This window comes from Rhodamnia argentea, chromosome 5 (assembly GCF_020921035.1).
Source record: "Rhodamnia argentea isolate NSW1041297 chromosome 5, ASM2092103v1, whole genome shotgun sequence".
NCBI lineage: Eukaryota > Viridiplantae > Streptophyta > Magnoliopsida > Myrtales > Myrtaceae > Rhodamnia > Rhodamnia argentea.
Genome location: NC_063154.1, coordinates 16,734,183 through 16,748,140, shown reverse-complemented (window position 1 = coordinate 16,748,140; position 13,958 = coordinate 16,734,183). Strand labels below are relative to the sequence as shown.

The window sequence follows — 13,958 nt, the reverse complement described above, 5'->3', positions numbered from 1 at the left end:
AACTATAGAAGCTTCGACCGATTGGTGAACGCATCTCGGCTGACATATGGCGCTAAAGGATGGCCATAGACTAGGCTAAGCCAATAACATTGCCACTTAATTGATCTTATGGTGTACAGTGGCACCAAAATTAAAGAGAACCGTGCACATAAGCAAATTCATCAATTTTTACATGGTTACATGGTGGAAATAGGAAGACTCTAACTGCGTACAGCCACTTTGTATGATAAGTATATACACACATACATATATATTTTGATATGGATAATAGTTATGGGTAAGTAGATTACTTAGAGATAACACTGGCCTTTCTACAAGTGAAAGAGTTCAAAAATAAAATGGCAAGTTGACTTTGCTACGTCCGTGCACTCCTTTATTTGGTTTCATAGCTCGCCTTGATCGAATATAATTCCTTGATTGCCCGGGTTACGTCCATACGGTCTCGGGGTGAGTCCATTGAGCATGCAACTCCAACTTCTAATACTAAGGCAGCGCAATCTCCGATCATGATCTCCTGTTGCTGATCATCAGCTTCACTCAAAAGCCTTAAGTCTACAACATCCAGCGCTCGATCAGAAAGAGCCGTTTGGACAAAGCTATGAAGGTTCAAATGGGCCCCAAAGGCCTCCTCAGTGGGTCTCTTTCCGGTGAATATCTCCAACAATAAAATGCCATAACTGTAAGCATCTCCAAGTGTGGAAACTTTGTGTCCCATGCCATACTCTGAAAATTTTCATTAAGGCATTAAATAGGGATACACACTATACTTTTTCTTGTAAATAGTTATATAGAAATGTCCTATATCACATGGAATTTGAAGGATTGTGCAAATCACATTGTTTGTGTGCCGCTCAGTTTATTAGCTAGGGCTCATGTTCAGTACATGCCATTTGCAAAAGTGGCAAATTTGGCACAAAAGTGGAAAAGTCAAATTTCGGGGGACAATAAGATAGAAATTAGTCGGAATGCATCAACCGTAGAGAAATGAGATCTTGGGACATTAAATGTGATCAAATTACAAAGTGCACCAAAGATCATTAATAGCATATGGACTTTACCATCTCCAAAACCACATAGTGCACCAAAACATCGCGACATGTTTCCTAAACAAATTGCCTAGACGTCCAAAGTGAGTTTGTCCTTAAGTGGGGAAATTATTAGTAGCTTGGTACTTATATTAAAATTCAAATTTAACCGTTAGATATGATGAGACTCACCTGAGACTTATAATAGTGACATACAGAATAATGGTTCATTCGATACCTTTAACACTTCCCCTCTTATTATTTACCACCCAGGTCCGATGTTCGACTATCACCATCAACCGAACGCTAATCAAGAAGATATGACAGATTCAAGTAACAGAAAAAATCTGTTGCCCAATGAGAATTTCATTCATATAAGAATCTATGTCCTCGAAAAGATGAGGTCTAGTTGCATTTGCTCATGTTTTTCCATAAGCAATGTATTCTCGAGATAGACCTTGAAATGTGAAGCCAATGATCAAGCATTACCTGGAGGCACATAGCCGATGGATCCTTTGACTGCTGTTGAAGTTGAATCTTGAATTCCAATGGCTTCCCCGGACACCGTCGAAATGATCTTTGCAAGCCCAAAATCTCCAACTCGAGTCACCATGTCGTTGTCTAGAAGCACATTACTCGGCTTCAGATCTCCGTGGACAATTGGTGGACAGCAACCCTTGTGCAGATATTCGATCGCAATAGCTATGTCAATGGCAATGTTTAACCTCTGCACTAGTCTTAGATTTCTTGATTGGCCACTCTCGTCATCTCGTCTTGTGGTCCCAGGGTGCAACCACTCCTCTAGGCTCTCATTAGCCATGAACTCATATATAAGAGCTTTGAAGTCATTTCCACGAAAGTCCGCACTCGAACAAACGCTTAGTATCTTCACGAGGTTTCGGTGTCTAATGGTTCCTAGAGTTCGACATTCTGAAACAAAGCTCCTCAAAGCACCTCTTTGCATTAAATTGAGCACCTTCACCGCCACCGTTTCACCACTATCAAGAATTCCTTTATAAACCATGCTGTATCTCCCTTTACCAATCAAATTGGACTCGGAGAACCGCTCTGTAGCCCTCAGGAGTTCATCATAAGAAATCCTCAAGAATGGGTGCTCCAAGGATAATTTAGTCGAGGCATCAGTTGTCATCTGCTTCCTTTTGCCGTAAAAGAAGATAGACAAACATAGGACCAACAGAGCTAAACACAACAAACTACCAGCAACCACAGATATCACTATGGCCTTGGTTGAACAAGACTTCTTCGATCTTGGTAATTTGCAAAGAGGAAGCTTCAGACTCGGAACACCTCCACAGAGTTCTCTATTTCCAGAAACTGATACAGCACTTGCATTGAGAAAAACTCCGGCTTTCGGAACTTGTCCTTCTAGTTCATTGAACGACAAATTCAAGTACTCGAGCAGTGCAAGCTCTGTGAGAAAGCTTGGGATTGGACCAGAAAAAGTATTATTGGAAAGGTCCAGCTCTTCTAGAGCCCGTAATGGACGTAAAGATTGGGGGATTTGACCATGAAAAGAATTAGCTTCTAAGTAAAGCCATCTCAAGCTCAAGCACTCGCTGATGGAGGCCGGAATTAAGCCAGTCAATCTGTTGTAAGATAGATCTATCATAGCGAGATTCTTCAAAGACCCAACTTGCAATGGAAGAGATCCACTTAAATTATTATGAGCCAAACTAAAGAAGATCGACAGGGAAAAGAGACTCAAGATTTCGACTGGAACAGTCCCAATGAGATTGTTATTCGAAAGATCCAAACATGTTAGTTGCTTGCAGTTGCCGAGACTTCGTGGTAGGTAGCCTTGGAAATTGTTGGAGTGAAGGTCAAGGGCATTTAACAATGTCATGTTACCAATCGAAGGCGGTATCTCTCCAGTAAACATGTTTGCACTCAATTGAAGTTCCTGCAAGCTGTAAAGGCCTCCGATGGAATCAGGAATGCGATCGGTCAGAAAAGTATTCGCTAGAATCAAGACAGACAAGTTGAATAGATTTCCAAGAGCTGAAGGAATAGATCCGTGGATTGGATTACTTCGCATAGAAATGACCTCAACGCTGGCGGAGAGATTGGAGATGGATCTCGGCAACGATCCATGAATCAAGTTCGACTCCATGATGAGATATTCTAAATTGGAACAATTAGCTAAAGAAGAAATAAAACTTAAGTCATCCTGCAACTGGTTATAACTCAACGAAAGTACGTGGAGACCCGTTAGCCTTCCCAGATTTTTTGGTATTGGCCCACGGAAACTGTTGTTGAAAAGGAAAACTCCTCGAAGGCCGGTGACATTTGTTAACGATGGCGGAATCGTCCCGGTGAACAAGTTGCTGGGGGCTCCAAGTTCAGAGAGAAAAGGAAGAGTTGTGCCCATATCAGAGGGAAAGCTTGCCCGCAACTGGTTATAACCAACATAGAATGCCAACATGCTGGAGATGTTAAAAATCCCTGGTGGAATCTCCCCGATTAGTTTGTTGAATGATAGTTGGAAAAATACCAACCTCTCGAGTCTAGACAATTCCTCAGGTATTTCTCCGTGCAACGCATTGTGTGACAGAGAAAGCTTTTGTAGCAACGAGAGGTTTCCGATTGAAGGAGGAATGGGACCTACAAGGTTGTTGTTAGCCAAGCCCAAGCCTGTAAGCCTCGGCAAAGAACCGAGATTGGAATGAATTCTCCCCACAAGTTGGTTATTTATCAGAATCAGGATCTCGAGGCTCGAGCAATGGGAAAGGTTGGAGGGTATCGGCCCGTCAAAAGAGTTGTTAATAAGGTTGAGTTCACGGAGCCGAAGCAAGTTGCCAATCTGTGGCGGGATTTCGCCGTGGAAGCTGTTGTTCGACAAGACCAAGACCCTCATGAAAGAGAGATTACCTATGTGAGGAGATAGGAAGCCTCCCAAGCCTTGTGATCTCAGGACCAGGGAAGTGACCCTCCCAGGATGTCTCTTGCTGCACGAAACACCTTGCCACTCACAATGATGGGTAGAATCATTCCAAGAGCTCAAGACTCCAAGTGGGTCTTCCCGCATCGCGTTCCTGAAGGAGCCTAACGCGAGCCGGTCCGTTTGATTTCCCGAGCAAGCGCCGGGGCTAGGTATTGAGCTCCACCACCATAAGAGGGCAAAGTTGAGCATAAGAAACGTTAGTTTGCCCATCTCCTCCAGTGACCCACTTTCAGTATCAGCCGCATTTAACACTTCCGCCCGATGCACAATTCAAATATATAACTCCAATATGGGAAGTGCTGTAAACTTATCCAAACTTTCTGTGGTCCTCCATTTTTCGTCTTTTATCTTAATGTGGCATAGTATTATCAATTATTGCTTACGGCTTACCGTCCAATAATTTTCTGCAATATGATTTTGTATGTTGAGATAAATATATTACAAAACCCAAAGGTCCATATGAAGGACAAAAATTGGTGCCACATGTTCCCTATGCATGAGATAGAACATTCCAAAATCGAAAGACAGAAGAGACAAGTCAATTAGCGCCCCGTCAATTACGTTCAGCACGCCGTCAATTATGTTCAGCATGCCGTCAATTGACAAGTACAAGAAACTCTCGGGCTCGGTAGTAGCCGAAATAGACGTCCAGGCTGGTGGGGCCCTAGCCCAATTTTTTCTTTTTTTCGTATTAAAAATAGATCCGTTATTTGATTTTTCACCTCAAATATTACTGTTTTTTAATATGTTTATGCCTTAACTTATTTATGATTTTATCAAAGTACTTGGATAGCTGGGGCTGGTTGTGCCCTAGTCTAGGCCTATATGGACCAGAAAATTTGGGCCGTCTGATCTGGGCCAATTCGGGCTTTCGATCTTTTTAGTTCACCTCGGAAATTAAGTGCCACGTGGGATAAAGTGCTACGTATTGGAAGCTTCTCCTGAACTTTAAAGGGGCCAAGTACTACACAGTTAGTGAGAACCACCTCTCGAATCGATGGGAGCCACCTTTATTGTCCTTCAAGTGTGACCACCCAGATATGTCGGGGGGATTGGTTATATGACTTGCACCATCGAATATCTTTTATGTGATTTACTATTATTAGCATTCATAATCCTAGGAAGAGTTTGTCAATTACTTGTCCAGTCGATAATTTGCTTACTCAACATTGAGGTTAACTCGCTAATAGTGTCTGCCGTCTCAAATGTTGACACCTAGCGACATGTCAATGTCCATACGGGACATTACAAGGTTGTGATAATAAAGAATTTTTGCCCGATTTGGGATATGACGGATTGATTTCGTGGTTGCACCAAGTAGATATAACGTTTAATGAACATTTGGAAAGTACCTCATATTCACGTAAATTATGTAAATGCTCAAGAAATAAATGTGAACTACAAAATTGGATAAAGAATAACAATTTTATATGGTTTCTTTGATTCGTAGAAAGTGGCGGACCAAGATAAAACATTTATATGCAGGTAGGCCTAGGCAAAGCGCGGATTTTGTAACTTGTTAAAAAAAAAAAAAAAACGAAAACTTCTAGTATAAATAAAGCAATTTTCTCTTACAAATAGGAAGTAAATGTTTGGAATTTACTTCTACCTCTACTAGCAACATCGTTGAATAATCACAATTGGCTTGTATGTGGATGAACGTGGCTCTGCCGGTGACTTGAGTTAGGTCATGACTTGTCAACTTTGGCCCTCAATAAATAAGAAAATGGGAAAATAAATTTGTCAAGATTTTCTTATCTACCTAGAAAATGTTAACATTTATTTTTCATTAGACAATTTAACAGATTGAATATAATGTTAAAAAACGAAGGACGAAGTGAATGATTATTGGTTTTTTAAAATACATGCGCGATTCTACCAATGAATGTTAGAATCAAGACTTGCCAGAGAAATGAATAAAAATTATCAACATTCACCGGGATTTATTAACGGGCTAGGACTTGAACCAGTTTTTTTCCTCATATGGAAGTACCGGAATTGTATTATGCCATCCTAATAGTCAAGATTTCTAGAGATTTCTCAACACTTTCCCAAACTATACATTAATCATTTCTTCCACCTAGTCATGTACAATAATGTCGTATCGATTCCTATGATTGACTTCGATTCCTACGACCAATTCCACAAGTGTAAAACTCGTAAATCAGAATTCATTGACTGCAAATTTTGGTCTGTTCTTGTGTCTTAATTTTTAAAACAACGTAATTTGAGACGAAATTGAATTCATCTTAGGCGGTTATCCAAGCACATAAATCCTCAGGGAAAACTTTTCCAGCTATGACGAGTCTCTGACCTTTCTAGAGTAAGAGCCTGCTATATGGATTGAAATAGAACATAAAGTTAGGCAATTTTGACTGGTGCTTATCGACACAAAGTTGATTAATTAGAGATTACTTACATACTTGGTCAACTAAAGGAGTTCAATTCATTAATACCCGAAATCCGTCGACGAATATACCACCAAGTCCATATTATCAAATAATATTGGTCCATATCTTATTGTCTTTGCCATAAATTAGCAGCTTGTTGACCGGAACTTATTGTTATATGGTCGAGACGGCCATTGCTATGTACTACATACAATGAACTCGAGAGCAAAATGCGTAATAGAAATCGTGCTTAACTTCTCTTCCACACTGTGATGACGCTTCAAAGGGATGGTAATGTGCTCGAGAACATGGAGCTGAGGAGGTTAAACCAACGATCGCAATTTCTTCACTTGAAGAATAGATATCGTGAAAGAACAAAAAATAATAGTAATAATAATTACTGAAAGAGGTGAACTTTTTCCTCAGTAAAGAGATTTACCTTCATCATTCATAGATGTTATTTAATTTTGATGCATCTAAAGCTCTTGCCTCATCATAATGGGGCATTATTTTGACATACAACTTTTCGTAATTCAATAATGCTTCTGGCCTACAAAGTTCCCCGGAGGATCGTAGTTACAAGTGACCAAAGTACCGCCCGTCGCGCATTGGGCCTTTGCGCATCCAAGCCGAACCGAGTTGCGCCAGACCACCTGTGTGTAATGCCCACAGACCTTCCCCGGTGCACATGAGTTGGAATTATAGTCGTAGTCGGGCTTTTCTCCTACCCACATGTTTACTGCTCCTGTGCCAGTAAGATCGGGGTAAGCCCACGCGAGGTTCTCCCCATAGGGTCCGCCCGAATGAACGAGTCGCGTGCAGTCACTGGCATGCTTGTTGGCGTAATCCCTGGCATAGCCAGCCACACCCTCGTCCCATGCTATGGGGCCCACGCCGACCTGAGAGCGGGCCGCATTGTGGGCGGCAACATAGTCTTGGGGCGAGTCCTGGGCGATAGACAAAGGGATCAGAGCTAGGGTTAGCGCGATGAAGAAAACGAGATGCAGAGGAACAGTCGTATGAGAACTCATATTGTGAGAGACAAAGAAATTTGGCAAAGGAAGGATCTTAGGTGATTGATGAAGAGATAAGCAAAAGTTGGAAGGGTATTTATAGGGTGATCATTTGGAAAAGTCACCTTCATGTGATTATGTTCATACTATGTACAATGTTAATTAAGGTTGCATCATCGATGATGAACTCGTCTTATTATTATTTTTTTAATTTTTTTAAATTTTTAGCTATAGATATTCATTAGACACATTAGAAGGAAAGTTATCGTGAAATTCTACTCTCTTTTTCCACAAGAATCCTTTACACATGTCGTCTTTAGGGTAAAGTTTTCTTCCCCACTCTTGATTGTTTCTGTTGATCCAAAACCCTATTTCGATCTAAGATTTAATTGCGGAAATATGCCCAATAAGTCACTTGAATCACTGATCGTAGTGGATATATCATGAGGACATACCTTGATTGTCATAGATTAAGTGCCCCCTTACGATCTTGGAAGTTCCTTCGTGTTAAGTGCCAATCAACAATGAGTTGGGAGAGAGCGTACGTCATCCTATGTTTTCTTGAAAAGTGACAGACTAACTAAGGAGGAGAACTTGGACCAAAAAACAAAAAACTATGAGTTGGGAGAGAGCGTACGTCGTCCTATGTTTTCTTGAAAAGTGACAGACTAAGGAGGAGAACTTGGACCAAAAAACAAAAAACTAAGGAGGAGAAAAGTCGTTCCTTTTTATGTCTGTGAAGGAACGTGACTTATCATCTTTGAAATGGCAGATAACTGCTAGTGGGCTGGTGATTGCCCGCATGGGTGCCCACCGTAAGTCCCACACACCAACAATTTCTTTTGGCCGTTTCCAGGAAATTGGTTTGGAGTCCAAGTCTATCATGAGTCAAGCAATAAAAAAGCCGAAACATCAAGCTCAAGTAGTCAAGCTGATGCATTCTCGATTTTTCTAACTTATGTTTGCATGAAAGCGTATTTGGAAAATATTGAATACATGAGTATGATGTTTACTTTTTGTTATAATTAGGAATTTCATGATAAATTCCGAAGATATTATATGCTTCAACGAGTCAATCTTTGAACATGTTATCCAAACCGTAAAAAGCCGAAATTTTTAGTTCGCTTTGGGTATTTTTTACACCCGTTGATTCTATGCATGGTGTTGGGTTGCATGATAGCTACGGTGGTCCGTCCATATAGGTAACCACAACCCATAACCACGGGAGATAACTGCTAAGGTTATCAGTTTATTTTTAAATAATGATATAACATCTTTTGGAAGACGTAAGTTTTTTCCCTACATCAGTTTCTCACTCTCCAAAAGAACGCTTTCAAAAAGGAACGATAGTAACTCTCCTCGCACTCGTTTGGGCGACAGTTTCTCACAAGACCTTACGTTGGACGCTCTTAATCTATAGATAGTGGATACGTTCTCTCATGTGATCGCACTCCGATCGGTGATACAAATTTGTTCCATTTTGGACATGTTTATTGTATGTTTTCCGCAATTTCATCTTATTATAGTATAGGAATCCGTTTCCTTCACATGGCACCCTCTTGTCTATTTGCAAGATCACCGGAGATAAGAAACGACTTATTATTTCAACTCTGTTGTAAGATCCCAACGAAACAATCTCCACAAGAAACTTCGGCCTCGTGGAAATCAAGAAAAGGCAACGTTTTGCACGAGTTCGGAAAGAAAAAATTGGAGGAAATCAGCAATGAGAAGAGCGGCATCACCGGACGGATTTTGCGGTTTGATTTGTTAAGTTTTTGTATTGTTTTTCTACTTTGTTTCGTCCTTCCAGTTGCGGAAAATACTCTTTTGTCGTCCTACTTTCTTATATTTACACTGCATGAACAGACTTTTTTTTTTTTTTTTTTGGCATTTAGCAATGTCTATGACTTGTTAACCTATCTTATTGTTCATAGTCACAAGGATAGAGAGAATACGTTCATAAGAGGGAAAAGAAAATCAATCAGTTATGATGGTTTAAATTGAGGGAAAATTATTCAAAATGTCATAAACCTATTGTACGACAATTAATTTAGTTCTAAACCTTCCAATTATGTCAATGTAGTCCTAAAATTTTTAATAACTTACCAATTTAGTCCTAAACCTTTCAATTATATTAATTTAGTGCGAAACTTTTTGATGATTTTTCAATTTAGTCTTAAACCTTTTAACAATTTGTCAATTTAATCATTTCCAGCCAATTTTGACCAAAAGTCGTTAACGGGATGGTCTAGTCAACGTTGATCGTCTTACATGGCATGCTAGCGCCGACACGTAGGAAGGTCGACACCGACGTGATAATTTTTAAAATTATTTTATTTTATTTTATTTTATTTTATTTTTATTTTCCTTTTTTTTTTCTCTTTTTCCCTCCTTCGGGCATTTCCAAGCCTCATGTTCGGTTGTAGTTTATACTCCCCATTAACAGGAAAGCACATCGGTCTCACTCATCGGAGGGCTTCTACGGTTTAAGCCCATATTTTTTCATTGGTAGTTTGAGATTAGGTTAATGAATAACCTTTGCTATATATTCTCCTTTTCTCTTGTAATTGAAAGATGTAAGGAGCGGTGCAAACTGTTAATTATAGTGAAATCCTCTTCTAGACGTAGTCCTAATGTAAGGATGAACTAGGATAAAATTTCGTATCTCGATTTTTCTTTCTCTCTTTTACACTTTACTTAATTGTGATTGTTCGTCGAATCCTAGCACCTCGTTAATAGAAAATATAAGGGTGAGCGGTTCCATGGTCGGTCCAGATACTATCTTGAATCTAAAATCTACACATCTAAACTGGTTCTCCAATTTTTGCAACCCGAAAACTGCCTTGCAAACCATAAAACCTAAAACCTACCCTATCAAAGATCTCGGGGTCGGTTCCGGGGTTTACCTAGATTATACCTGTATTCTTACTCGAACAATTACAATAAATTATCACATCTAATAACCATCATTTGCTACTACAGTCAACTAATCACAACACATATTTAGACACGTGAAGAATATAAAACATTAAAAAAGTAAAAGCTTTAGTCATAGATATCGCCGGAAATGGAAGCTCGGACTAGTGATTCTAGATTACATACTCATTATCGAACGCCATAAAATACCACAGGATCACACCAAGACATAGAACAAGAAAAACAAAAAGAAATGTTATAGGTTTCACGTTCTAGGTTCCCGACTAGAACCCGTAACTTACCCGTCGAAGTCTACTCTCGATTTTTGGAATCCGAAACCTACCCCGAATATCTTATAACCACGAACCATGCTCACCTCTAAGAAAATAAAAAATCATCTCTTGCATATTATTTGTTTTAGTATTCGTCTTCATAGAAAATCAAATAAGTGCATATGCATATTAGGTAAAACTACAAATTTACATCATTCAGAGTAGATTTAGTTTCCTCTTATGTACATTTTGAGAATCATAAAAGTACAAAATCCCCACTTTTGCATAATAGACTTAGGATTACATTACGTGTAGGATATTAGTTAGATTATATATATATATATATATTTGTCAGAAAATTTTATTTGTATGTTTAAAAGCAAATTTTAGGGAAGTAATTAGTGGGGGTGCGTTTTCGTACACCATGTTACGTCTGCATATTTATTTTCTTCGTATACGTTAGTCTGTTTTAGAAAATTGGCACGCACCTTTCGTTACTGCTCATTAGTTCCTGTCCTAGGGTGTTATAACAAAGCCCTATTTAACTGTTGCTCAAGACAGCTTGGGCCATTATATTCAACCTTTTCTACTATTTACTTTATTCTGTAAAAAAAAATACTATTTACTTTATTCAGTGCTTTATATTCACTGTTTGTATTTGGTAATATTTTAAATGTTTGATTTATTATCATAAATGCGTGAACAAGTAGATGCATGTTATGGAAATAAAAATCATTCAAGATTATATCAAAAGGTTCCCTTAAAAGAGAAAAAAAGGTAGCAACCCATGGGCGTTAGTGTAACAAAATCCCCAAACCCGATTCTCTAGTTCGCTAAGGTAAAGAGATCTACCTCGTTTGATCGAGCTCCCAGCTGGACTAGTAAATAGGTTAGTGACGATTCTAGAATAATCTTGAATGAATGGGAACCAAGTTGCGATCAATAGAGTTTGGTAAAGTCTGTGCAAAGCATAAGTCTTACCTCGTGAGAGGTTTATTTGCTCCTATAGTAATCTGTTGGCTCCATCGGAATTTACTTTGTGAGGTTTGTGACATAAAGGAAATGACATTATTTAAACTTGATGCATATAAAGCTCCTTTTCTCATCATAATGGGGTATTGTTTTCACGTGATTGTTCATCATCCGACATACAACATTTTCTAATTCAGTAAGGTTTCTGACCTACATAGTTCTCGGGAGGATCATAGTTACAAGTGATAAAAGTACCACCCGTCACGCATTGGGCCTTCGCGCATCCGAGTCGAACGGAGTTGCGCCGCACCACCTGAGTGTAATGCCCAAAGACCTTCCCCGGCGCACATGAGTTGAAATCGTAGTTGTATTCAGGCTTTTCCTCAATCCACATGTTTACCGCTCCTGTGCCGGTCAAACCACGCGAGGTTCTCCCCGTAGGGACCACCCGAATGGACGAGTCGTGTGCACTGTGCAGTCCCTTGCGTGCTTTTCGGCATAATTCGTGGCGTAGCCCGCTTGTCCCAAGCGATTGGGCCCACAACGACCTGAGAGCGGGCAGCATTTGGGGCGGCTACGTAGTCTTCGGGTAAGTCTTGAGCGACAGACACAGCGATTTGCGCTGGGGTTAGGACAGCAAGGAAAAGGGGAAATAGAGGAGTATTCATACGGGGAACTCATATTGCGAGAGACTGCAAGAAGGGGCAAAGGAAAGATCTCAGTGCATTGATGGAGAGATGGGGAAAAGCTTTGTGGCTATTTGTATGGTGATAATGTGGAATAATGTATGCATGGAAAGGTCCAACTTTACAAAATAGGCCACTAATGACTAGTGGGATCAAAATATCATGTGATTGTTTTCCCGATATGTACAAGGTTAATTAAGTTTATGTTGGGTTATCTCATATAGGCTATGAAAAGGGCTAGTGTGAGGGAAGGTTTTGCTTAGTTTTTGAAGTGAAAGAGGTCCAAAACCAACCGATATTACAAAGCTTAGTTATCAACAAATCTGGACCCAGCAGTCACACGAAAAATTATTGGGCTATCCCTCATCTATTATGGAAGAGATTGGCAGCTGGTTTATAAGTGTAAGCAAATGTCTTTCCCCATGAATTAATTTTTGGAATAAGACAGTCGCAAGAACCATTAAACGGTTGGACCATCGGTAATGACCTCATCTTCTTAATTTTGGCTATAGAATGAAGCTTTCATAATTTAAACTACATCAATTCTTTGAATGAACATTAGACACATTAAAAGCCATTTCCACAAAAATAATTTACATATGTTGTCTCTTGGGTGAATGTTTTCTCCACTACTTTTGATTGTTTCCAAGTCAACTAGAATTACGAGTCAAGCACCAGAAGCTAAAAGATCAAGCTTGAGTAGACATGTTGATGCATTGCCCTTTTTCTTACTTATCTTTGCATGGAAGCGATTTTGGACAATAATAAGTACATGATTAAAATCTTTATTTTGGGGTATAATTAGAAATCTCAAAGTGATTACCTTCGAAAATATTATATTCTTTGACTACGCAATAGACGGTGATTGAAATATTATACACATGAGTAAGGTCTGTTTGTTTCACTTAAACCTTTTATCACTAAAAATATTTTCGAAAATTCAATTTGAGAGAAAATGAACCATTTTCTGGTGTTTGATTGTACTAAAAATGAGTTGATAAAGTATATATTATGGGAGAAAAGTACCACAAAAGTCCTCAGCTTATTGGGATTGCATTGATACCAATTCATTCATAAACTTTTCAATTGGATCAATTAGTATTAAACTTTTTCACATTGGTACCAATTCAGTCCATTCGGTCAATTTGACCGAAAAATGTTGAAATTGAATGCCAGCCAGCACCGACGTGAACTTTTTTATATTTTTTTATTGTCCCTTTTTTTTTCTTTCCTCTTTTTCTTCCCCTATTCTGTTTGCAAGTGTCCGGTCGCCTACCACCGGCCATTGCCGGCGAGGCCCCCTAGCCAAATCTGACATGGCCGACCCTCGTTCAGGCCAAGGCAGCCTCGTCGAGCATCACCTACGCTAGGGCAAGGCCGGGGAAGCCTCACCCTGGCCATGAAGAAGTTTGGCGACACGACGCAGGCCAACATCCAGGCCAAGACGAGGCTCGACGAGGCCCCCCTAGAATGTGTGAGAGTCGGCCTCACCAGATATTGCAAGGGAGGCCTCGTCGATGCTCACGCTTGCCCATGTGAGGCTCGGTTTGGCCATGGCCTATGGCTTTAATCCATAAGGAACACATTCTTTTCACTTTGATGCGAAGTAAGCAATCACGGAAAATTATTTGCTCCGACTTGAGTATGTTGGCTTGAATCCATGAAAACATTTGTTCCGTCACTCGACTTGTTAATTTCCGAAAATCGCTTTTCATCTTATAA

The 13,958-nt window shown here is 39.7% G+C and overlaps 2 protein-coding genes and 1 pseudogene across 2 annotated transcripts; all 3 read right to left on the bottom strand.

Annotated features, from left to right (window-relative positions):
• Positions 1-373: 373 nt before the first annotated feature.
• Positions 374-4,214, bottom strand: LOC125315219 (putative receptor-like protein kinase At3g47110). The gene is made up of 2 exons (XM_048279654.1): positions 1,515-4,214; positions 374-723 (listed from the first exon to the last, which is right to left on the bottom strand). Exons 1-2 carry the CDS (start codon positions 4,195-4,197, stop codon positions 374-376), a joined length of 3,033 nt encoding a protein of 1,010 aa, XP_048135611.1. The 5' UTR covers positions 4,198-4,214.
• A 2,507-nt stretch (positions 4,215-6,721) lies between these two features.
• Positions 6,722-12,218, bottom strand: LOC115746606 (annotated as a pseudogene).
• LOC115746599 (pathogenesis-related protein 1-like) lies at positions 6,775-7,473 on the bottom strand. The gene has a single exon (XM_030682432.2). It carries the CDS (start codon positions 7,406-7,408, stop codon positions 6,911-6,913), a length of 498 nt encoding a protein of 165 aa, XP_030538292.1. The 5' UTR covers positions 7,409-7,473; the 3' UTR covers positions 6,775-6,910.
• Positions 12,219-13,958: the final 1,740 nt, after the last annotated feature.

Coding starts and splice junctions, on each gene's coding strand:
- LOC125315219 (XM_048279654.1), bottom strand. CDS start 4,197: ATGGGCAAACTAACGTTTCTTATGCTCAACTTTGCCCTCTTATGGTGG. Junction 724..1,514: donor CATCGGCTATGTGCCTCCAG/GTAATGCTTGAT, acceptor GAAAATTTTCAG/AGTATGGCATGGGACACAAA.
- LOC115746599 (XM_030682432.2), bottom strand. CDS start 7,408: ATGAGTTCTCATACGACTGTTCCTCTGCATCTCGTTTTCTTCATCGCG.